Source organism: Coregonus clupeaformis, chromosome 5 (genome assembly GCF_020615455.1).
Source record: "Coregonus clupeaformis isolate EN_2021a chromosome 5, ASM2061545v1, whole genome shotgun sequence".
NCBI classification, from domain to species: domain Eukaryota; kingdom Metazoa; phylum Chordata; class Actinopteri; order Salmoniformes; family Salmonidae; genus Coregonus; species Coregonus clupeaformis.
The window spans coordinates 21,436,240-21,461,445 of NC_059196.1; the positions used below are offsets into that span (position 1 = coordinate 21,436,240).

The window sequence follows — 25,206 nt, forward strand, 5'->3', positions numbered from 1 at the left end:
ATTTGTTTGCACCATATCTTATTTAGGCGCTTCATAGCAAAGGGGGTGAATACATATGCACGCACCACTTTTCCGTTATTTATTTTTTAGAGGTTTTTGAAACAAGTATTTTTTTCATTTCACTTCACCAATTTGGACTATTTTGTGTATGTCCATTACATGAAATCCAAATAAAAATCAATTTAAATTAGAGGTTGTAATGCAACAAAATAGGAAAAACGCCAAGGGGGATGAATACTTTTGCAAGGCACTGTGTATGTAACCATAATATTTCAAGTTTCAAGTTTTTAATGTCATGTGCACAAGTACAGTGAAATGCCTTTCTTGCAAGCTCCAAACCCAACAATGCAGTAATCAATATCAATGTAGCACAAAAGATAACATAAGGTAGAACAAAAACACACAAGAAATAAGAAGAACACGAGAAAGTAAGAAGCTAGGGGTCTGTTCCAGGACCATATTTACACTGTACTTGTGCACGTGACAGGGAGGAGGTCAGAGACCTGGCCGTGTGGTGCCAGGATAACAACCTCTCCCTCAACGTGATCAAGACAAAGGACATGATTGTGGACTACAAGAAAAAAAAGAGGACTGAGCACGCCCCCATTCTCATCGACGGGGCTGTAGTGGAACAGGCTGAGAGCTTCAAGTTCCTTGGTGTCCACATCACCAACGAACTATCATGGTCCAAACACACCAAGACAGTTGTGAAGAGGGCACGACAAAGCCTATTCCCCCTCAGGAGACTGAAAAGATTTGGCATGGGTCCTCAGATCCTCAAAAAGTTCTACAGCTGCACCATCAAGAGCATCCTGACTGGTTGCATCACCGCCTGGTATGGCAACTGCTCGGCCTCCGACCACAAGGCACTACAGAGGGTAGTGCGTACGGCCCAGTACATCACTGGGGACAAGCTTCCTGCCATCCAGGACCTCTATACCAGGCGGTGTCAGAGGAAGGCCCTCAAAATTGTCAAAGACTCCAGCCACCCTAGTCATAGACTGTTCTCTCTGCTACCGCAGAGGTACCGGAGCGCCAAGTCTATGTCCAAAAGGCTTCTCAACAGCTTCTACCCCCAAGCCATAAGACTCCTGAACAGCTAATCATGGCTACCCGGACTATTTGCACTGCCCCCCCACCCCCACCCCCTCTTTTATGCTGCTGCTACTCTGTTTATTATTTATGCATAGTCACTTTAACTCTACTCTACCCACATTTACATATTACCTCAATTACCTCGACTAGCTGGTGCCCCCGCACATTGTCTCTGCACTGGTACCCCCCTGTATATAGCCTCCCTACTGTTATTTTATTTTACTGCTGCTCTTTAGTTATTTGCTTAAATTTTTTTAGTTAACACTTTTTTTCTTTTAAAAAAATGCATTGTTGGTTAAGGGCTTGTAAGTAAGCATTTCACTGTAATTTCTACACCTGTTGTATTCGGCGCATGTGGCAAATAAAATTTTATTTTATTTTATTTGATAGAGGTAGATATGGATAGGGTTACCAACCACCTTATTTTGACATATTCTAGTGAGACCACATTGTCAGACCATGAAAGAGATGGCACAATTATTTGGTAATGTTGAGACTTTTATATTCTGCTGTGGATTTTGGATTTTTCAATGGTGGAGGCAACAGGGGAGTGGGAGAAAGAGTAGAGATAGCTGGAGGGGAGAGAGCTAACCAATCTAAATGTAGATTTATGATGTTTCAATTCCTCCATGTTCCCTAATCCTGGTCTGTGTTGTGTAGAACACGTCTGGATAACATCCTCACACAGCAAGGAGGTATGCGAGCACTCTGGATCTCAGACTGGCTTTATCTGTGCTTTACCCAGCCCTGGGTCACCTGGAACCACAGGAGAACCATTAGATAACCACCAGGGAACCCCCTGGATATAATGTATGAATTACTGACCTCACGCCAGTGTGCCACAGGTAAATCCTAATGTATGTAAGGGCCTCACCCGCAATGGTATGTTATGGCCCGTATATTCATGTGGATGTTATGGAACAGAAACAGTTAGCGATACAGATAGGTATGTACACTACAGCACCTGTTGACTGTCTGTTCCTCAGGCCCATATGTTTGTATCTGAACCGATCTGTAGGGGGACGATCCTAGTCTATTACAGTGTCTTAAGAAAGTAATCACATCCCTTGACTTTTCCCACATTTTGTTGTGTTACAGCCTGAATTTCAAATTCTGAGTGGCGCAGTGGTCTAAGGCACTGAATCGCAGTGCTAGCTGTGCCACTTGAGATCCTGGTTTGAATCCAGGCTCTGTCGCAGCTGGCCGCGACCGGGAGACTCATGGGTGGCGCACAATTGGCCTAGTGTCGTCCAGGGTAGGGGAGGGAATGGCCAGCAGGGATGTAAAAAAAAAGTATGAAAAAAAATGTTTTATTCACTAACTGTAAGTCGCTCTGGATAAGAGCGTCTGCTAAATGACTTAAATGTAAAATTATGGTTGTGTGTCACTGGCCTACACACAATACCCAATAATGTCAAAGTGGAATTAAGTTTTTAGAAATGTTTACATATTAATATTTTTGTTTTAGCTGAAATAATATCTGGAGTCAGTAAGTATTCAACCCCTTTGTTATGGCAAACCTAAATAAGTTCAGGAGTAAAAACTTGCTTAACAAGTCACATAATAAGTTGAATGGACTCACTATGTGTGCAAAAATAGTGTTTAACATGATTTTTGAATGACTACCTCATCTCTGTAACCCAGACAATTATCTGTAAGGTCACTCAGTCGAGCAAAGAATTTCAACCACAGATTCAACCACAAAGACCAGGGAGGTTTTCCAATGCCTCGCAAAGAAGGGCACCTATTGGTAGATCATTTTTTATTTTCTTTTTGCATACATTAATATCCCTTTGAGCATGCTTAAGTAATTAATGACGCTTTGCCGGTTGCTGGAGAGGAAGGAAACCACTAAGGGATTTCTCCATGAGGCCAATCGTGACTTTAAAACAGTTACAGAGTTTAATGGCTGTGATAGGAGAAAACTGAGGATGGATCAACAACATTGTTGTCACGTCTCCTCCCGTTGCTCCCCTCTGCCGCTCTGATTCGCCGGTCTACTGAGCCACTGGTCTGAGCGCACCACCTCGGCAACACCGGAATGGAAACCCAACGCACCCTAATCACATCCAGCGCACCTGCTTTCAGCTGTGCTAACATAATTGCAAAAAGGTTTTCTAATGATCAATTAGCCTTTTAAAATGATAAACTTGGATTAGCAAACACAACGTGCCATTGGAACACAGGACTGATGGTTGCTGAAAATGAGCCTCTGTACGCCTATGTAGATATTCCATAAAAAATCAGCCGTTTCCAGCTACAATAGCCATTTACAACATTAACAATGTCTACACTGTATTTCTGATCAATTTGATGTTATTTTAATGGACCAAAAAATTGCTTTTCTTTCGAAAAATAAGGATATTTCTAAGTGACCCCAAACCTTTGAAAGGTAGTGTACATAGATAAGTGATTCTGCATAGCATCTAGCTCAGGCCAATTCCCTCAAAAATGCAAAGTGTGATGTTCACAGAGTACCTTCACATCAGGAAACAATGTGCACAGCCGTGCATGTGGAAGGTCCATTAAAACCAATGTCTGATACTGAGATCACCTTTGCTCCTGAGAAAGAGGCAGACAGTAATGGAGTGTGAAAAGAAAGAGAAAAGCGATTGGGTTACAGAGCCCAGGGATCTGGCGTTATGTGTTTTCACCAGAATGCACACTGACAGAAGCCTGTAAGTGAAGCTTGGCTCTGCCAGCACGTTAGGGACACTCAGTCCACACTGCCGATTCACTCCCTCCTTCTTTTCAGCACTCATCATATGTTTGACTTCTTGAACGGAGCCCTCTTCGGTGCGAGTGCCAAGCTGTGGCGGTACACTACGACACCGCCTCCTTCGCCACTGTGGGGGCCAATCATCCACCTGCTTCGAATCACTGATGTCAGAGGATGCTACGCTAATGTAATCCTTCAGATTGTGACATGCGGTTTGCAGCGTTGATGCTATGTGTTGTGGGTTGATGCTCCCGCCGCGGCCTCAGCGCTCTCCGCAATGTGTTAAACACATGATCTGAGACATCCGAGCCCGCTTCTGAACACTACTCTCACTTCGTTACGCTTTAGAACGGCCGGGCTTTGGTGAAACGACACGTCGGTCCGCAGGAAGTAAGGAAACAGGAAACGAGCAGGGACGATGAAATGCTGTGGACAGGTCACATCTGGTTTTAGCCAGAAAAGGCTGATTTTGTTTAGGGTGTTTTTTTTAAAAGACTATCATGGACAGTGCCTGGGGTATTTGCTGCTCTCTTGCTGTTGGTGTGATTATGCAGCGAAATGATTGAGCTGTGGAAGTCAGAGTATGTTTTATTTCTCCCAGAGGCAAACATCCTGCTACATTTACTTTTACTTTCAAGGACCCCCCTCCCCCTCCCATGTGGGAATGTGTGCATATGTGGTTGTGTGTGTGTCGGTGTGTGTGTGTGTGCGTGTGTGCGTGTGTATGTGTGTGTGTCCACGTCTGTGCATGTTTGTGTGTGTGTTTACAAGCATGCCTGTGTGTGTGTGTGTGTGTGTGTGTGTCTACATGTGTGTGTGTGGAGGCTTCCTGACCATAGTCAAGTAGCACTGGTCTCCTGACTCTCCTCACTTCTCAGCACTGGGGAACTGTGATGATGTGTGATCGTGTGTATGTTTGGATAGCTCTGGACAGAATCATACTCTGTAGACTATAGAGTCTGTGTATAATATGGCTCTGGAGAGTTGTGGTCAGACTATGCTCCTGAACATTCCAATCTTAATCAGACCTTGAGGAAATGAACCCTGGTGGACTGTATCTATCATGTCTGACTGTCTCAGTGTTCTGTTGGGACGGTGGCGATGGGTTCATATTGGGATTGGGAAGACACTGTCATCTGTACCGGTAGTCTTGGGCCATTCAAACCCATTCTAATTTAACCATACAGGCCAGTGCTTAGTCTCACATCTGTAAAGCTTGGATTGAAAACCCTGCATTATGAGTACAGAGAAAACCAGAGTGGATATGATGAGAAAATTCCCCTGGATTCCTCTATTGATTTCTATAAAGAGAGAGCCTGTGACTGTCTGTGAGAGAGTTTGTTTCACTTCAGCAGGTGTGTGTGTGGGAGTGTTGGTTGACTGATTGGACAGTCTCCCTTCTCTGAGTCTTTTACCTGCTATGGAATTTCTCTCTGGTTAGTCCCACTCCCACAGGAGTCCCTGAAGGAAACTGAGTGTTTTGTTTGGGCTCCTGGGTAACATGAGCATTTATTGGTCTGATAATGTTGTGACTATGAGACAAAAGACCAGACTTATTTGCCTTTAAACTCAAAGGGCTTAGAAAGTCAACTGTTGTGGTTTGCAGTTTACTTGCTGTCAGCCGACAAAGGGATGATATAATCTCATCTGTAACCGACATTTACGCTCCAAATTCCTCCGTTACATTCCTGGATCAGTCTGACTGCTAAATGGAAGAAGGAGTACCTAGTTAACCGATTAAAGTGCCTGAAGTTATTCTAATTCCCCCGCCTGTGTTTGGGATCAAGATTAATACCCTGAATCTGGTTGTAATGAGTACAGGTTTCATTGTTTGTTCTGGGCCCTTTCAAGAATGTCTTTCAGATTCCTTGAACAGAAATATGTTCCGTGGGCCCTGTGCTGATAAAGTTTCAGGAGACATTATGTTCTTTGTTTATGTAGCGAGCTTTAGCAGGAACCATTGGATTACCATTGACAAGTTGGTCTGTGGGTTGGCTGGCGGCACCCTTGTTCTTGTTCAAATCAGCTTTGAGGTATGGTCAGAACTTCTGAACACAGACATCAACCCTCTCACCCCTCCACCCCCAGACACAGCCCCCAACCCCCGAAAAACTAGACAGCTTGATTAGCTGCTTATTATGAAGGCAGGTGTAACCTTCATGAACTTCCCTCTCAGTAGCAGTGCATGGGTAAAATCAATGGGGAAGCCAAGTCCCCCCACCCCCATATTACAACCTACACTGTAAGTGTTGTGATAATTGCGTTGTTTGCTGTTAATTCATATGCCTTGCAACCGTGATATATAGGCCTAAGGCCGAGACAATAAGAAGACAGTGGCAGAATAAATTCAACCACACCTTTGTTTTATCACAAAACTGGATAGCAACCTCTGTCCGGTGAAGTCCACGTATATTGCATGTAACAGACAGTTACATGACCTACAGCATGGTTAAGCAAGTTAATGTTTCCGACATTTTCGGACCACTAAACAACTATTGATTTAGAACCACAGAGAGTTACCGCAAGTCGCAAAGAAAACAGGAGCTGCCTCCACTATTCCAGCACCATTTCAACTTCAACATTTTAACAGCATCAAATCACCTCTGCCTAGTCTAATACAGTGACAATTAAAAGATACCAAAAACAATTTAGTCCAATTAACATAAGCTAAATATGATGTGGCTGTCCATGGTTCTGATTTCTGTTTGAGCGCATGCGTGTGTGTTTGTGTTTGTGTGCGTGTTGACACACCCTACTTGTAGAGAAATGCTAATGCCATCCTCCTCTCTTTAATGTTGACGAAACAGTCTATCACGCTGTCATACAGTACATGCTTGTATTTTTTGTTGTCCTAGGCTACCAGGCTAAATGCTTGCTCGCTAGCCTAACTTCCATTTATGGGCAATGTTAGCAGGATAACATTAGCATTCTACATCTAGCTACTGTACATATTGAACTTCCATCCTCTCAGGCCAGAGGCACAACAATGTATGAATTAATGGTTGGATTAGAATCGCCGTTATACGTAGAATTAAGTAAAATCACAAGTCCAAATCCCTATCTCTATCCATGGCTAATTTAAGAAAGGGCCAATTTTAGCTAGCTAGCCGCTGGAGGACAACAACACAACCAGATGCAACAATTAAAATGTTTTATGTTAATGACATATGCTCTCAAAGCAATTTGATAGGAGAGACGCCAAATCCAAGCTGGTTTCCCTTTGACACTTTTTTTCCGCCGCCAGGACCATTCACAGTTGAGCTTGGTCAGCTTAGCTCAAAGCTCATTGGCAAATGTTGTATATTTGTTTTGTCAAGGGAGGCCAAATGCTCGCTGGCTTCCCTTGCATTCAATGCTACGGGCGGCAACAATGACATACTCGTTTGGACCAGACAGTATCAGATAGATGGCCTACACGTAGAGAAGCAGAGGGGCACTGTTTTGCTCACTTGGATGCTTTCTCCTGTGAGATACATTCAGTCTCTTGCGAATTGAAGGAAAATTATGAAACACAGAGAGACGAAAGATAAATGATTATTATTATTATTTTACATTTTTGGGGGAAGCCTGGCTTCCCTTGGCGTCCATGAATACTCATCACTGTTCCCTCTAGACGTTTGGTTCCTAGTTTTCTTAATAATGTCTTAGTTTTGTAACCACTGGATGACATTCTTAGTAGTCTCTCCTGTTTAGTACATTAGACAAGTTAATATTTTAGTTTCTATGGTTTCACAATTACTGGTTACCAGGCTTATAACTGGATCCAGTGCATTTATAGTCTACCTTCCTTTTTTATTTAGAAGCATAATTAGTGCGATTTATACCCTATTGTCCTTGTGCCATTTGGGGTCAGTCAGAAACATCCTCAAATCTTAAGGCATTTGCCTTTCCGCTATATCTTTCAAGTAATGCACAAAATTACCCGTCAGTTATATTTAGAAACACTTCACTGTAACTGGACACAGATTATTTCCAGCTCTGTAGGAACAAATTGCCTGATGCAGAGTTGTATAACTTCTGGGGGCGCTGCCTGACAGGCTTCACCCAACACATCCGAGACGGAGCCAGCAATAAGGGCGGATTATTGAACCACTGAACATGAACAAATAAACAAAAATCCTCATAAGCGTACATATTTGAAGCTGCAAAAACTTTTAATGATCACAATGGTGCCAAAGAATGTTTAAGAGAAGTTTGAGTCTGGACTGGGTTTTCTTTTGCTGTAATGAATATCTGCTTTTGTGAGAGAAGGCTTGCTCAGCGGTGTAAGTGCTGGTCCACTGGGAGGCCCTAAAGCAGGGAAGGTGGCTTGGCTTTTCAACTGAAGCTGCTGTGTTAAAACTAGAATAACACCTTCGCTTTTTTTTCCACACGCGATGTCACAGATGTTGCTGGCGAACAGTGTTTTTCTGACCGACAGGATGTGGAAGGTGTGGAGGTCTGAGGTCTGTGACTAGTGTGAAGCCGCCAGCTTCCCACCGCGAGATAGTTACCTTCTCCTGCACCTCCACAGGACCATCAAGCACCAGGAGAGAGACTCCATTATCACTAATGTTTGAGGTCTGGCGTTAATAGCAGAAAACACGCTACATCTCTGCTATCTTTTATTTGGTCATTGGATACGTGCTGCAGTCTGCCATGTATGTCTTCACCGGAGCCTGACAGTTAGTTGTTATGCAAAAAAATGATTATTCTGTAGGTTGCGAACAGTCAAGAGATCAGTTCTTCCTTAAAAGCAAAGCAGGTGCAGAGTTGGCTTTGTGAGGACAAGGCGGAGACAGAGGGTTTGGGTCACTTGGCCAGGCCAAGGTTTCACTTACTGCCAAGCTGATAGAGATAGATTGAGTGTGCTGGCATTAGTAGACCTAAAAACACCCTCCACTGAACTGACCCTGCTTAGATATAGATCTCATAATTCCATCATAAGACTGATACAATGATCATAGAAGTTTATTCATCGTTTTTTATTGATATCTTTCCAGTTGTAAGAGCTGCAAGTGATTCTGCTGTAAATGTGGGATGTGTGTGGACTGTGGAACCATGTGTCCGAGTGTAGATAGAAACCTCAAGGTAGAACTGACAGGCATACGTACCCTGAGTGCCCAGTGCGCTACGTGCTTAGCATTAGCATCATTAGGGCCATAATGGCTACCATATGGCAATGAACTTCCCTGAACGCTAAACAAACGATTCCTTGTTGCTTTCTGGGCATTAAGGTGCTGTGTTTACCACGTTAGTGGTGAGGATCTTGGGTGATCGTCTGTGAAATTCACCATATGCCCATCGATCTGCTCTGCGGTGAGATTCCCTCAGTAACAGTGGAACACCAGATCAAATTGATGGTTCAATTTGATTGATGGTTCTTATCCTGGAGGACCTGATTGAGAGCAGTCTCAGCCTCACCCGACGCCAGCCTACGGGCTTAATGAGGTCAAAAGAGAGTGGGTTCTCTGTCTAATTACTTGGTACAATAAAGGTCATTTAATCATGGTAAAATAAAAGTGCCATTCTATAATTTGTTTTCTTCTACCTTTCACAACCTATGTGAAACTAAATAGGACCATGTTTAGATGCAATTAGAAGAGATAACATTCTCCAAAACATACCTCCAATGCGCCTCATATAAATCAACAACATGTAGCAAAAACAGAAGAAATCTACCGGTTTCTGTCTGTCTACTAAGCCATTAACCATCCGTCACCGTGAGCAGATTCTTGAGGCCTTCTCCCTTCCTGAGCCCTCAGCACATTACCAGTGAATTGGCCGTGGATCGGTGGGTCCGGAATGGCCTTTCCAGGTGTACTAGGCCTGTGTTGGAGCCGAGGATAGAAGGATAGAGACTCCTAGGGAGTTAGAGGAAGAGCCAGAGCCCCCTTGGTCAACTGCCTTACTGGAAGACACAGTGGAAGGCTGATCTGATCCAAATAAGAGATACAGTTCAGTACTGTATGTTCAGAGTTGGCCCAGCTGGAGCTAGAGAGGCCATTTGAACAGACAGCACATGTTTGTTTGCTTCCTTTTTTATGGACAGCCAACCTGCTGGGGGCCCAAGGGGAGAACTGGGAGCTCAAGTTGTTATGCTCTTGGTGTTCCATTGTAGGTGTTCCATGCTAACGTTATGGCATGATCCATAGAGATACAAATTATTTACACATATTAGAATATATATGGTGCGACTACGTAAGGAATAGGGTGCCTTTTGGGACGTAGGCATAGATGTATCTTTATTGTCAGATCTGTGGGCAAAACATTAGTGCACAAAGGTCTGTATGTTCAGACTTGTTATGTTGCCTCCATATTTAGGTGTGACAAACATAATGCTTGGCTGTTCAATCTTGAACATATTAATACTGTACATTCTTCAAACATGATTGATCATGTTGAGTCAAATACACTGCACACAGATGGGCTGCCATCACAATGCTCTTCATAATTTACTGGGTTCTGATTGCACATTTCAACCATCCCATGTTTTATTATGATGACCATCCACATAAGGGAATACTCAAACTGTGTAGGAACACTAGTATTATTCATATCATGACTGGGCCTGGGAAGAGCTACTGGTGTTTGTCATCCTTCGGTCCATAACTCTTCACATAGATCTGCTGCATATGCTTCCATTTATTTGATGAGTGAGTGCTTCATCTCCCGAGGGTGACAGTTGTGTGATGATGCTTATGTACAAAGGGAAGCCCAGCACTCAGTTTTCATCCTTCAACTCATTTGTCCAGCGCTCAGAGAAAACAAATACAGTTTTATGAACTCCATAAAAAATGAAAGAAGCAAAATATGTTCACAGTAAGGAGCCCGGCAAACAACCAGCATCCTGTAAATCTTATTCAAACATATAGTCTGTGAAAATCCTTATTATATTAGGGCACAATTCCATGTCCTACACTACGGCACAGAGAGAGACCATGGAGACAATGGCTATGGAGAGAAGAAGGCCACATTTACTAACTAAACAGTCGTCTTTAACGCCACAATCCTTGATCTGTTTTTCAGTCAAACCGCTGCCATCCTGACAGAACTGACAGTCCTTGAGAAAAACATGAACAGTAGTAAATATTGCATATTGCCCTTTTAAGGCAACGCTTCACATCTGTGTCGTCCATCCTCCATTTGATGTGTTTTTATTTCTCAAAATGTTATTTGTTTCACGGCGCAGCTAGAGGAGTACTCATGTCAAATGGATTGATTCTGCTTGAGTGACCATATGTTCTACACCAGATTTAAGTGCACCAGTAATTCAAAGCTTATTGAGCACAACACATTCCGCAGTGTTCTCATTTTCAATAGTGCATTTTCATTCATGACATCACCTCCTTGCTAGTCTCTCTCGAAAAACATAAAATTGTTATGACTGTCGAAACAGAATTCACCACAACACCCTGATATGGCATTCTCCGCTTCTACTGACAGAAACTTCTACATTCTACTTTTGTCTCCCCCTGAACTGGCAATTGATTGTTGGAGCTCTCTATGCATTTCCCCATGCTGGAAATTAATTTGGCTTTCTGGCTTCATATAGTTTTAAAAACAGTTAATATTGATAACAGACATTAGAATATCTAGATCCAATACATTGGAATCAGTAAGAAGAGCTCTGCAATCCTCCTGCATTTCATAGAGTTGGAGGTGGGGGCTAGCCCTCCTAACAAGACTATATGACAGACTGGTGGATGGGTGGAAGGGAAGGGGGTGGATGGATGGAGGGTCACTCCGAACATATGGGGCTGAAACTGAGCTTTAAGTGATTTGCAGTGGGAAAGGATCACTAAGCCATTGTAAAGTAAAAGCCCCCAGGGTAGTGAAAGTTCATTGAGTTTTATTATCGTTTCTATATCCTTGTGGGCTAGTTTTTTATTTCAAAAGCTTTACATTGACACTGATGGCAGGATTGGTGGGAAAAGGAGAAGATCTATTGAGACCAAAAGAGAAGAAAAAACTAAACAAGAAAGAAGTCAGAATTTCTGTTAATGAATTTATTTGTTGGTTGACTACAATGATATTAAAAGTAGGCAGGTTTTCATTGACCTAGGTTATTTGACAAAAGCAATGTCGGGGAAAAAAATATTTGCGACATGTGTAATGGAAATGGCAGATATACAGTTGAAGTCAGAAGTTTACATACACTTAGGTTGGAATCATTAAAACTCGTTTTTCAACCACTCCACAAATTTATTGTTAACAAACTATAGTTTTGGCAAGTCGGTTAGGACATCTACCTTGTGCATGACACAAGTACATTTTTTACATACACTAAGTTACCTGTGTTTACATACACTAAGTTACCTGTGCCTTTAAACAGCTTGGAAAATTCCAGAAAATGATGTCATGGCTTTAGAAGCTTCTGATAGGCTAATTAACATCATTTGAGTCAATTGGAGGTGTACCTGTGGATGTATTTCAAGGCCTACCTTCAAACTCAGTGCCTCTTTGCTTGACATCATGGGAAAATCTAAATAAATAAGCCAAGACCTCAGAAAAAAAATTATAGACCTCCACAAGTCTGGTTCATCCTTGGGAGCAATTTCCAAATGCCTGAAGGTACCACGTTCATCTGTTCAAACAATAGTACGCAAGTATAAACACCATGGGACCACGCTGCCATCATACCGCTCAGGAAGGAGACACATTCTGTCTCCTAGAGATGAACGTACTGCAAATAAATTCCAGAACAACAGCAAAGGACCTTGTGAAGATGCTGGATGAAACAGGTACAAAAGTATCTATATCTACATTAAAACGAGTCCTATATCGACATAACCTGAAAGGCTGCTTAGCAAGGACGAAGCCACTGCTCCAAAACCGGCATAAAAAAGCCAGACTACGGTTTCAACTGCACATTGGGACAAAGATCGTACTTTTTGGAGAAATGTCCTCTGGTCTGACGAAACAAAAATAGAACTGTTTGGTCATAATGACCATTGTTATGTTGGGAGGAAAAAGGGGCAGGCTTGCAAGCCGAAGAACACCATCCCAACGTGACACACGGGTCTGGCAGCATCATGCTGTAGGGGTGCTTTGCTGCAGGAGGCACTGGTGCACTTCACAAAATAGATGGCATCATGAGGAAGGAAAATGATGTGGATATATTGAAGCAACATCTCAAGACATCAGTCAGGAAGTTAAAGCTTGGTCGCAAATGGGTCTTCCAAATGGACAATGACCCCAAGCATACTTCCGAAGTTGTGGCAAAATGGCTTAAGGACAACAAAGTCAAGGTATTGGAGTTGCCATCACAAAGCCCTGACCTCAATCCTATAGAACATTTGTGGGCAGAACTGAAAAAGCGTGTGCGAGCAAGGAGGCCTACAAACCTGACTCAGTTACACCAGCTCTGTCAGGAGGAATGGGCCAAAATTCACCCAACTTATTGTGGGAAGCTTGTGGAAGGTTACCCGAAACGTTTGACCCAAGTTAAACAATTTAAAGGCAATGCTACCAAATACTAATTGAGTGTATGTAAACTTCTGACCCACTCGGAATGTGATTAAATAAATAAAAGCTGAAATAAATCATTCTCTCAAATATTATTCTGACATTTCACATTCTTAAAATAAAGTGGTGATCCTAACTGACCTATTACAGGGAATTTTCACTAGGATTAAATGTCAGGAATTGTGAAAAACTGAGTTTAAATGTATTTGGCTAAGGTGTATGTAAACTTCCGACTTCAACTGTAGGAGACATTTTCGAAAGATCGACAACATTTGTATCTGTTTGACAGGGATGGATTAATCTTTTGTTTAAACTTTATTGTGACAAATGATGATGGAAACTGTGTTTTTTTCGAGTAAATGATGATTGACAAATATATTTGATGTCATGCTTACTGCTTGCAAAATATATTTTTTTCAACTATAAAAATTATATTTATTTGCAGGGACTTTCAAGAATGCCTGAATTGATTCGCCTTGCTTTTCTGGTTGGCTGGCAAGTTTCACCATCCAATTATTTCAGATCTACAGGAGTGCAAGTTTCACAATGGCACGGACCGTGGCGTTATGCTGGCACATGAGAATTATTAGAATATGGCAAAAATGTGTCAATTATTGTGTTCTAGCCATGCTGGCTTTCACAGGCTACCTGGGACATGAAACAGATACAGTACCAGTCAAAACTTTAGACACACCTACTCATTCAAGGGTTTTTCTTTATTTTTACTATTTTTTACATTGTAGAATAATAGTGAAGACATCACAACTATGAAATAACACATAGGGAATCATGTAGTAACCAAAAAAATGTTAAACAAATCAAAATATATGTTATATTTGAGATTCTTCAAATAGCCACCCTTTGCCTTGATGACAGCTTTGCACACTCTTGGCATTCTCTCAACCAGCTTCACCTTTTCCAACAGTCTTGAAGGAGTTCCCACATATGCTGAGCACTTGTTGGCTGCTTTTCCTTCACTCTGCCGTCCGACTCATCCCAAACCATCTCAATTGGGTTGAGGTCGGGGGATTGTGGAGGCTAGGTCATCTGATGCAGCACTCCATCACTCTCTTTCTTGGTAAAATAGCCCTTACACAGCCTGGAGGGTCATTGTCCTGTTGAAAAACAAATGATAGTCCCACTAAGCCCAAACTAGATGGGATGGCGTATCACTGCAGAATGCTGTGGTAGCCATGCTGGTTAAGTATGCCTTGAATTCTAAATAAATCACAGACAGAGTCACCAGCAAAGCACCCCCACGCCGGTTTGAACCAAACTTCTCAAATTTGGACTCCAGACAAAAGGACACATTTCCACCTGTCTAATGTCCATTGCTCATGTTTCTTGGCCCAAGCAGGTCTCTTCTTATTATTGGTGTCCTTTAGTAGTGGTTTCTTTGCAGCAATTCGACCATGAAGGCCTGATTCACACAGTCCCCTCTGAACAGTTGATGTTGAGATGTGTCTGTTACTTGAACTCTGTGAAGCATTTATTTGGGCTACAATTTCTGAGGTGCAGTTAACTCTAATAAACTAATCCTCTGCAGCAGAGGTAACTCTGGGCCTTCCATTCCTGTGGCGGTCCTCATGAGAGCCAGTTTCATCATAGCACTTAATGGTTTTTGCGACTGCACTTGAAGAAACTTTAAAAGTTATTGAAATGTTCCATATTGACATGTCTTAAAGTAATGATGGATTGTCGTTTCTCTTTGCTTATTTGAGCTGTTCTTGCCATAATATGGACTTGGTATTTTACCAAATAGGGCTATCTTCTGTATACCCCCCTACCTTGTCACAACACAACTGATTGGCTCAAACGCATTAAGAAGGAAAGAAATTACACAAATTAACTTTTAAGAAGGCATACCTGTTAATTGAAATGCATTCCAGGTGACTACCTCATGAAGCTGGTTGAGAGAATGCCAAGAGTGTGCAAAGCTGTCATCAAGGCAAAGGGTGGCTATTTGAAGATTCTCAAATATAAAATATATTTTTATTTGTTTAACACTTTTTGGGTTACTACATGATTCCATATGTGTTATTTCATAGTTTTGATGTCTTCACTATTATTCTACAATGTAAAAAATAGTAAAAATAAATAAATCAATTTGAACGAGTAGATGTGTCCAAACTTTTGACTGGTAGTGTAGGTGGGAGGGCATACAGGCGGTCACTAATTTATTAATGCACAATTTGCCTAATTGGGTAATGGAAACACTTACTTAATTACATTTTTATTTGACAGTGTAGGTTTTTGCAAAAAAGTATAAATATTTAGGTGTGATGTCATTACGTCCAGCTGTTTTTAACGACACAAGATAGTTAAATGGGAACGCGCCCTAGCAGGAATTTGTCACATCTATTTTCTATATGCAAACTTTCTAAATGTCGACAAAAAAATCACTGGACAACTTAATGGAAACATAGCTACTGTCTCTCTCTGACAGAATTCTGTCTGGGATTCTTGTTTACCAAGCAGATGTTTGAGTTATGAAATATCAGATTACTATGCTTGCGCCTTTCATAATTTATCATTGCAACAGAACAAACAAGCTGTCAAAAATTGTGTTTGTTTTTGATTAGTAGTTCTCGGGGAAAATAACGACGCCATTGCCTAATCATATCAGAATACTTCTTATTTCACTTTGTATTTCCTTTTCTACTCTCTCTAGAAAAAAGGCTGTATCTATAGGATGTGTTAGAAATCAGATATTGCTATGACAACTGATCAATATTTTCCCCGTAGTCTCCAGACTACATATGTCCAACAAACTGTTACAAATGAAATGTGGGAACTCAATACATACAGTGTGCAGGAAATCCAATTCATTCCTCTCTGAGGTTCAAATTCCAGCTATTCAGAGGAGTTGAAAAATTAAAGAAAGTATGGGAATCGGTTCTGTCCTCCGAGTTTTGAGACCTACAGGTTTCCATAGAGCTGCACATCAGTGGTCCACTGCGTGAAGAGAGACTTAACAGGCTAGGATTCAGCAGCACAGGACCTGATTTATCTGGTGCTCTTGCACTTCAAACAGGTCAGTCTTCTGGGGGAAGGAAGAGAGATGTTCCTGGGTGGAGGGGGGAAGGATTTGGGGGGAGGACCGGGCCAGCAATGGCAATAACACTTAATGAGATTAGCAGGAGGGAGTTCTCGGAGGGCCTGTGGTCTATGTAAGACCATCAGAGCACCGGAGTGTTGTTCCACCGGCTGTCTGTTCTGTTCCAGGACGTGATGGGAAGCTGTAATCACCATTTGTCAGAGAACTATCAGGGGAGAAACACTTTCCATTTATTACAGGTTTATACATGGACTTGTTCCATCGACGTGAAAGCACAAGCGCATCCAAATTGTATGATGGTGTCCCTGACGTGAGAGAGAGGAGATAGTTTGTGTGTGTGTTTCCTCAACAAGTGGAGTTACCTTTGCTATCTGTCAGAAGACACTGTGGCTACAGCCAGGCTCATACTGTCGTTAGAAACAGCTCTTGCATCAGGGAGACAGTCTTGTGTGTTTCTTTATCTGTCTCCATACAGAACTGTTCTAGAAACTCCATCACCTCCTCAAATGGCCCTAACCGGTGTGGGTCAGTCCGTCCTTCAGTTCTTCAGTTAGCGGCTGATTAATGATCCAGAGCAGGGATGGGAAACTGGCGGCCCGTGGGTTTTGTAAACCCGTGGATCAACCCAGTGCAGTGGAGGTCAGGGAGGTGGACAGTGAGCTGGGAGGGGAGGTCAAGGTTAATGTAGAGGAAGGACTCCCAGGTGTAAGAGACCCAGGAGAGTTGAGGGGTTCAGGGAGTGGGTTTATTGAAGGCCCACCTGGTCACAGGATGCTTTATGGTTGGTGGATGTCAAGGATGATAAATGGGATGTTGTATTTCAAGCAGGACTGAAGCATGTTTGGTATGTGTTATGGCATTCAGACCTGTTAGTCCCCTAGACCCTGGATGTACTGTATTGTCTCAATGGACACCTACTTATCTTAACAGTATATATGTAAACACACACACACACACACACACAGTATGACCTCCGCATGGTCCAAGGGGGCTTCAGAGGGAGTATGTCACCTGTATAGTGTTGACAAAAGTGTAGCAAATTAGGCTGGGAAGAAGGGATGAGCTGAGTGCCAAAAGGAATATTGCCCTTATGTTGCCTTAACGTTGCCCTCTGGCACCAACCCAGGCCACATGGCATCCATAAGTAAAACCCTCCACACTCTGATGTCATATGACTCGTGATTACCTGGCCTGGTCCGACCCTTAGGGGAAAACAGATGGCCGTTGTCAGGGGATACAGGCACTGATGTGACACCCAGCTCCATGAAGCAGTGCAGCCTGCTGGCCACCTACTTTGACTACGCCATCTCATCAGCCGACTGGAAATGTCAAGGATAACTATGCTTTATGTCCCATAAAGGGTTAATTTATATTGATCAAGTTCAAGGACCCAGATGTAGGACCTGTATCATGGCCATATTAATTAACTAATATGTTAAACAACCCAACTGGATATTAACTTGACTCACGCCACTCTGCCTCATACATGTAATAATGCAACACTTCAGCCCTTATACACTAACACTTCACACCTTACATCTCACTCATAGTATTAACCATATCCTCAGCTGTCATTGTAATTATCAACTTTCTTCTCATTGTGTCTTTGATTGACACCTTTTACCTTGACATTTGTCTTGCATAAACAGTATCTTATACAGCCATTCCCATCATGTGATTTTAACTGAACAGCTACCAACTGTTTGCTTGTGTGGTCTTGGATCAGCTTGTTCAGATCCAAATACTTCACCACACTAATAGACTGCCTCAAAGTAAATTGTTTCATGTGTACTCTATGGAGTCATTCATAATACAATTTATGAATGGGAATGTATTTTTCTTAGCACTTAATATGGGTGTTTTTTTAAGAGTTCGCCCTCCTGAGTATCATTCAGTCCAACACTATTTGAAAATGATACCATGATTTACGAGGCCTTGCGGCACATAGCTCTGATTACATTAACCAATGTGTTGATATTGGATTTAACTAACAGCTGCTTGTTTTGCTGACCTCTTTCAAAAACTCACTTTCTGGTCCAGAGGAATCAGACTGATAATTACTGTACTATAAATCTGAGGTAGACTTAAATAAAAGCTACAATAGCTACATAGACAGACATTTTTGGCTGCACACTTCTTTGAATTCTTCAAATTGATCTATAGATGCTCAAACTATCAAGAAAATGTCAGCTGCAACTGTTGATATGCAACGAATTGTATTTGTCGCATGCTTCGTAAACAACAGGTGTAGACTAATATTGAAATGCTTACTTATGGGCCCTTCCCAACAATGCAGAGAGAAATCATAGAAAAATAACACGAGGAATAAATACACAATTAGTAATGATAACTTGGCTATATACACGGGGTACCAGTACCGATGTGCAGGGGTACGAGGTAATTGAGGTAGATACACTACATGACCAAAAGTATGTGGACACCTGCTCGTCGAACATCTCATTCCAAAATCATGGGCATTAATATGGAGTTGGTCCCACCTTTGCTGCTATATCAGCCTCCACTCTTCTGGGAACTCTTTCCACTAGATGTTGGAACATTGCTGTGGGGACTTGCTTCCATTCAGGCACAAGAGCATTGGTGAGGACGGGCACTGATGTTGGACGATTAGCCCTGGCTCGCAGTCGGCGTTCCAATTCATCACAAAGGTGTCTGATGGGGTTGAGGTCAGGGCTGTATGCAGGACAGTCAAGTTCTTCCACACCGATCTCGACAAACCATTTCTGTATGGACCTCGCTTCTGTATGGACGTCTGCACAAGAACGAACAGTTATTGTACAGACGTTGCTTCCAGAGGAAGTTTGGAACTCGGTAGTGAGTGTTGCAACCGAGGACAGATGATTTTTACGCGCTATGCAGCACTTGGCGGTCCCGTTCTGTGAGCTTGTGTGACCTACCACTTCACGGCTGAGCCGTTGTTGCTCCTAGACTTTTCCACTTCACAATAACACCACTTACAGTTGACCGGGGCAGCTCTAGCAGGGCAGAAATTTGACTAACTGACTTGTTGGAAAGGTGGCCTCCTATGACGGTGCCACGTTGAAAGTCACTGAGCTCTTCAGTAAGGCCATTCTACTGCCAATGTTTGTCTATTGAGATTGCATGGTGGTGTGCTCGATTTTATACACCTGTCAGCAACGGGTGTGGCCGAAATAGCTGAATCCACTAATTTGAAGGGGTGTCCACATACTTTTGTATATATAGTGTATGTCAAATAGGTAGGGATGAAGTGACTAGGCAATAGAATAGATAATAAACGGGCCTCCCGAGTGGCGCAGCGGTCTAAGGCACTGCTTCACTCAGGTTATTTACCATTGAAAAAAAAATGTCTGTTCCGGTGTACTTAACTGGGTGTGTCTCCCATATGCATCAATAGAAGCTGGGCCTGGTCTACTTAGTTCATTGACTGTTATTGAACCAGCGAATAGGGTGTCTCACTTCCTCTTCCGTCTCTGCTATTACTAGTCACCACTTCCTGCTTGAGACAATGGATAACTTCCTGAGTTCTTGCCTACCACCGATGTCCTCTCTCATAGTCCTCTCCTCTCTCCCAGCAGCAGCACATGCTAATTGAGCATGTAAGACATCTGCCAACTAGATTATTCCTTCTCCTGGCTCTTGGAGAATAATGATTAATGGGGACCTGTTATTGAGAGCTCATTAGTGTCTGCAGTCCCAATGGGAACAAAGTGGGCATCTCTGGAGGATGGGGTCATGGGGTCAGAGGCTGATGTGACCTCCCAATGAGTTAATGAAAAGAGCAGGGAAGCTGGGCAGGGCTCCTCACATAACGCTTGCTGAGGAAGAATGTGGTGAACCAACATTGGGTTGAGCAGTGTGTGTTGAGCACTGTGTGTGTTGAGGTAGTGCGTGTTGAGGTAGTGCGTGTTGAGGTAGTGCGTGTTGAGGTAGTGTGTGTTGAAGTAGTGTGTGTAGAGGTAGTGTAGAGCAGTGTGTTGACTGGTATGTGTTGAGCAGTGTGTGTTGAGGTGGTGTATAGGGCAGCGTTGGGGTGGGAGGTCCTACTACTACTACTTTCACTCTCAAATGTTGAGCTCCAAATCTACCACTAGCTATCCATAGACATCTCAAGTACATCTGAAAAGATCGGATCGTTTGAAGGAATAGCTCCACCTTTCCTCTTACCCCTTGGATACACCTATCCAATCCTCTCAGATCTAGTTCCAAGGGGTAGAGTCTAGGGGTCGATCAGGTTCTGGTGAGGTGGTGTAGGGCAGGGTTGAAGTAGGAATGGTAACAAGGGTACCTTTTCCTTTTATTCTCTCTCTCTCTCTCTCCCAAGTGACCCTGCTTGTCCTTAGAAACCAAGTGTGGGTGTGGCCTGGGATGACAATATGGCGACCCATCCTTGGTTTCTGAGGCCGTGCAGTCATACACATTTACAACCCGTCCAAGAGCTGTTGGGTAATATTTTTGTGTTATGCAATAGCAATGTTTATTTACATGTAGAAAAATGCATGTGAAAGCATTGATAAACTGACTTCAGAATAGAGATCAGCCCACCAACAGGGATACAACATTCCTGTCATAGTCAGTACTACCCAGTCAAACACACTTCCTGCACATCTCATCCATTACGTGTTTGTAAGCAATGTTTCTCAGGTGCTGCTCAGACATGACCTAATTCCAGCAGTGGAAAATAGTCCTGATGAGTTTCACATTGCCAGCCACACTCTTTGAAAAAAGACGTGAACGATTTCATTCATTTTTAGGAGCCAAGATGAACAGACGTGTTTCAGCAACAGCCTTAATCAGTGTTAGTTGGTTTTAGGCTATATTATGAACTTCTAACCTTGCAGCAAAGACACTGCTTCTATCCAAATAATTCAGAGTTGAGCACACCAGTCCTTAATTCTATGCAGTAAAGGCACTCTCAACCCATAAGGGATTGTTACATATGGTCTCTGCTGGGTTAGTCAAAAGAACATATTTTGGTCCCTCTATCCTTCTGCCCCCATCTCTCTCACTGCTGTTTTCTCTCCATCCGTATGTCCCTTCTGCTTCTCTTTATCTCTCCCTCCCTCTATTTATCTCACTGTCTTGTTTCCTCTTCCTTCCTGTCCCTCTCTCCCCCTCTGCCTGTACCGGTGACTCAGTTCCATTATCCGTCTCGGTCTGTCTATGTCTAGCTACAGTCTGTCTGCTGCTCTCACCTGCTACTGATTACAGTTAACGGCTGTGCTGCTGTGTGTCTTCTGTATGGCAGCCTATAATATTTGTGCAATGATAATGACATGGCCAGCTACCAAACTCTGACAGGACCGACAACACTTCGTAGAGACATAGAACACAATTTGCTGTTTGATAGATAGTGTCTCTGTACAGCAGCACAGGGGCTTTGGTGGCTGTGTGTGTGCATGTGTGTGTGTGTGTGTGCACGGGTGTGTGTGTGTTGTTCTATCGGAGTTGGAGGAGCTGTATCATTCTAATGTCTGTTTGGAATTCCTGTACAGTTTGTCTTGTTGGATGGATGTTTTCCCTCCGCGCTAGGCCAGAGAGGTTCTGGAACATTGTCAGTGTGTGTGTCTGCACGTGTGTGTGAGCATGCACGTGTGTGTGTGAAAACTCACTGAGCACTTCAACAGGAGCAGATTGGCAAGCTCTCAGCCTGCTTATCTTTTATTGCCAAAGGCACATTCATGTTTTTAGAGCATTTGTATGTCTTTCAGTGCTCTCTGTTGTATTAGTCGTTTTTTTGCTGTGTGTTCTTTAGATTCCCTTTGCATAAGCTTTAGAAGTTCAAAAGGGAATTAAAAGGAGACTTCCTTATTGTCAACGTCTCAGCTGCAAGGCCTAAACAAACATTAATGACCATAATTATTATACGGTTACGGTAATAATGTGGTGTGCTTCCTGCTTTCCTCAGATAGGAAAGAGAAGAGCCACGGGCAGCGATGTGGTTAGGGAGTTAAGACTGTGCTCAGTAGTTATCTGTGTTCCAACATACACAGTGTTGCTACTGGGAGACCCTGATTTGTCATGTGGTCTCAATCTACACAAACAAAAAAGAGCCAAATGGTTGTAACACCCTGCTAACTCAGAGCTGGCTCCACTCCTTATTCTCTCTCTCTCTCTCTCTCTCTCTCTCTCTCTCTCTCTCTCTCTCTCTCTCTCTCTCTCTCTCTCTCTCTCTCTCTCTCTCTCTCTCTCTCTCTCTCTCTGTCTTTCTCCTCTCTTTACCTCTCTCTCTCTAGCCACGAGTTCACAGTAAATCATTAGCAAACAGACAGGGACAGAATGTCAAACGTCTTCCTCCACCATAAGATATGACCCACCAGAGGAACACTTCTCATAGGATGCTGTCAGGATTGGCCAGCGTGTGTGTGTGTGTGTATGTGTATGTATGTGTGTGTGTGTGTGTGTGTGTGTGTGTATGTGTGTGTGTGTGTGTGTGTGTGTGTCTGTGTGCGTGTGTATGTGTGCATTTGTATGTGTGTGTGACTGAGATTGCCTTGACAGGCATTAGCGACTTCTCACACCTCTGTCACACTTTCCGGTACTGACTGACAACAAGCTGTTGTCCCAATACACCTCATCTACAGGGACTTCAAACCACACAGCGTTTGATCAGCACAAAGAAGACAACGACCTCTTGTTTGTCCCCATAGTGAGCCATGGTGGAACTCAAATCCATCTAACAACGGCTGGAGTGATTAAGATAGAAAGCTTAAATGCTACTCCATATGCAAGTGAGGAAACAAACTATGACATTGTGCAAACATTTAACATTACTCTATGCACATTTGGGTTTGAAATGGAGCAAGCTCAAATATCTGAATGAGAAAATAACTCTCACACATGTTGATCATATTAGCTGTATATTGTGTTGAATTATATATCTTTTAAAGACATTCCTCACTGGTGATGCACAAGCTGATAGGAGTCATTATACCAGCACCAAGGAGCCTGAAGTATCAATGCAAGAGAACAAGGGTAAACAACCAGGCAGCAACAAGCTGTAAACCATTAAAAAATATAAACAATAATTATAGAAAGCGAGAGAAGGAGAAGAGCATGAAAACAGTTGTCATGCCTGACTGACTCAGTCAACATCGTAATTGAATTGGAAATGCCTGTTTACATTCACATGCATGTAATGTAATGTAATGTAATGTAATGTAATGTAGTGACCACAATGTAAGTACACGCATCTGTCTGTGGAGTGATGAAAAGAGTGCATTTGGTTTAACCTGTTTTACACTGGACATACAGTAAGTGACTCTGAACCTCAAAACACGAGTTAGCCAGGCTCTTCCTAACCAAAGCGTATGGCATATGTAAGCTATATTATGTAGCTAGCTAGCTTCCCCTGTTCCTTATACCTAGCTTCCAGCTACATTGGCCCCAGCAGATGAACAACAGGACTGAGGTTAGGACATGGTTTAGTTTTCTCTCTTGAAACAGAGTCATTAAAGCACTACTGGGTCTGTATTATAGATGGCCCTTTGTTGGACAGCTGGGACGTCTACAAAGTGAGGGGAAGAAAATGGACTCACTGAAAGTTTGGAGAGACTTCCTTTATGCTTGAGAGAGAAACGTCTTACAAGACAGAGGGGAATGATTCAACCAAAGAAGGAGAAGCTCCAAAGCTCCATAGTTTACAATGGATTTGGGTTCAGTTTTGCTGACAGTGCAGTTTGTAGGCTGTGAATACTGAGGTTCTGTCTTTCCTTCTTTCCCCAGATGTCAACGAGTGCTTGACTGCTAACGGCGGCTGTGAGGGACATTGCTGCAACACCATTGGAAGCTTCTACTGCAAATGCCCCGAGGGCAGTCGACTGGGCCCGGACGGAAAGGCCTGTCAGGGTGAGAAAGAGGGCAAGCTGGGTCTCCTGGGTGTGTGTGGTGTGGAATCAGGCATAGGTCATCCACAAATGTCCTCTTGCAGGCTCTTCTAGGCTCTTCAGACAGAGACACAGGAAGAGACAGAGACACAAAAAAGCTTAGCAGACCACACACACACAGGGAACACAATCAGTACAGGCAATTCGTAAAATCAAAACCCTGCCTATTTGTTCTGACAGAAACATGCTGAGTTAGCTGAGTTGTCTGAATTAGCTGACAGTACTAAGGCCCAGTTGCTCTGAGGGGGTGCAGGTGTCAACAGGTGCCCCTAGCCTTTGACCCCTGACACGGGACGTTGTCACTTTCTAGTGAGGGTTTGAGCACTGTACACCAGTGAAGAGATAAACTGAAGACATCTCAGAAATGGTGTGGGAGTCTGTAGGAGCCATGTTCCAGGGCTAGTGTGCTCTGTAACAGCTTTCAAGGGCAAATAACAGATCCTTTTTGATTCTGGAACAGAGCATGCTAGGGCTAAATGTTTCCGTCTGCGACCCTCCACATAGGATGGTGTTAATCCTCGGAGAGTGGAGGGTGGGAGTTGAAATGTGGGGGATGGGCGGACACCTCCCCAAACAGCTGTCAGGAGGCCATTGAGACAGACGTGCGTGTCAGCCTCTCACGCAGACCAAGCCTCTTCTGCTCAGGTCAAGACTGTCACACAATAACATTCAGACAACATTCAACCCCCAACCCAACTCCCAGTCTCAGCCTCACGTCTGAATGAAAGATGTCCTTTGTTTCCTGCTGAAATCCTCTCACACGGCGAACCTTAAGTATGTTACCCTCCAAACCTTCGCTGCATCTATTACTATTCAGGTATTGAGAAACGTCCACTAAAGAAAGAAGCCTGTCTTTTGAAAAAAATAACAGGGTTTAGAACGATAGTTTCGGATTTTCTTCCTGAATATGTCATCCACCACAGGGGATGCTGGAAAATTCTTTATCCTCACTCAGCGAGGCAGCGGATTGGTCTAAATGGATTGGCATGTGGTTTTTCAGCCCT

General features: G+C 43.0%; 1 protein-coding gene across 1 annotated transcript in view; it reads left to right on the forward strand.

Moving 5' to 3' along the window:
* LOC121564815 (multiple epidermal growth factor-like domains protein 6) overlaps window positions 1–25,206 on the forward strand; it is a 97,695-nt gene that overhangs the window by 22,154 nt on the left and 50,335 nt on the right. The window contains exon 5 of the mRNA XM_041875892.1: window positions 24,042–24,164. Within this exon, the coding sequence (XP_041731826.1) occupies window positions 24,042–24,164 (123 nt within the window). The remainder of the gene's footprint in view (window positions 1–24,041; window positions 24,165–25,206) is intronic.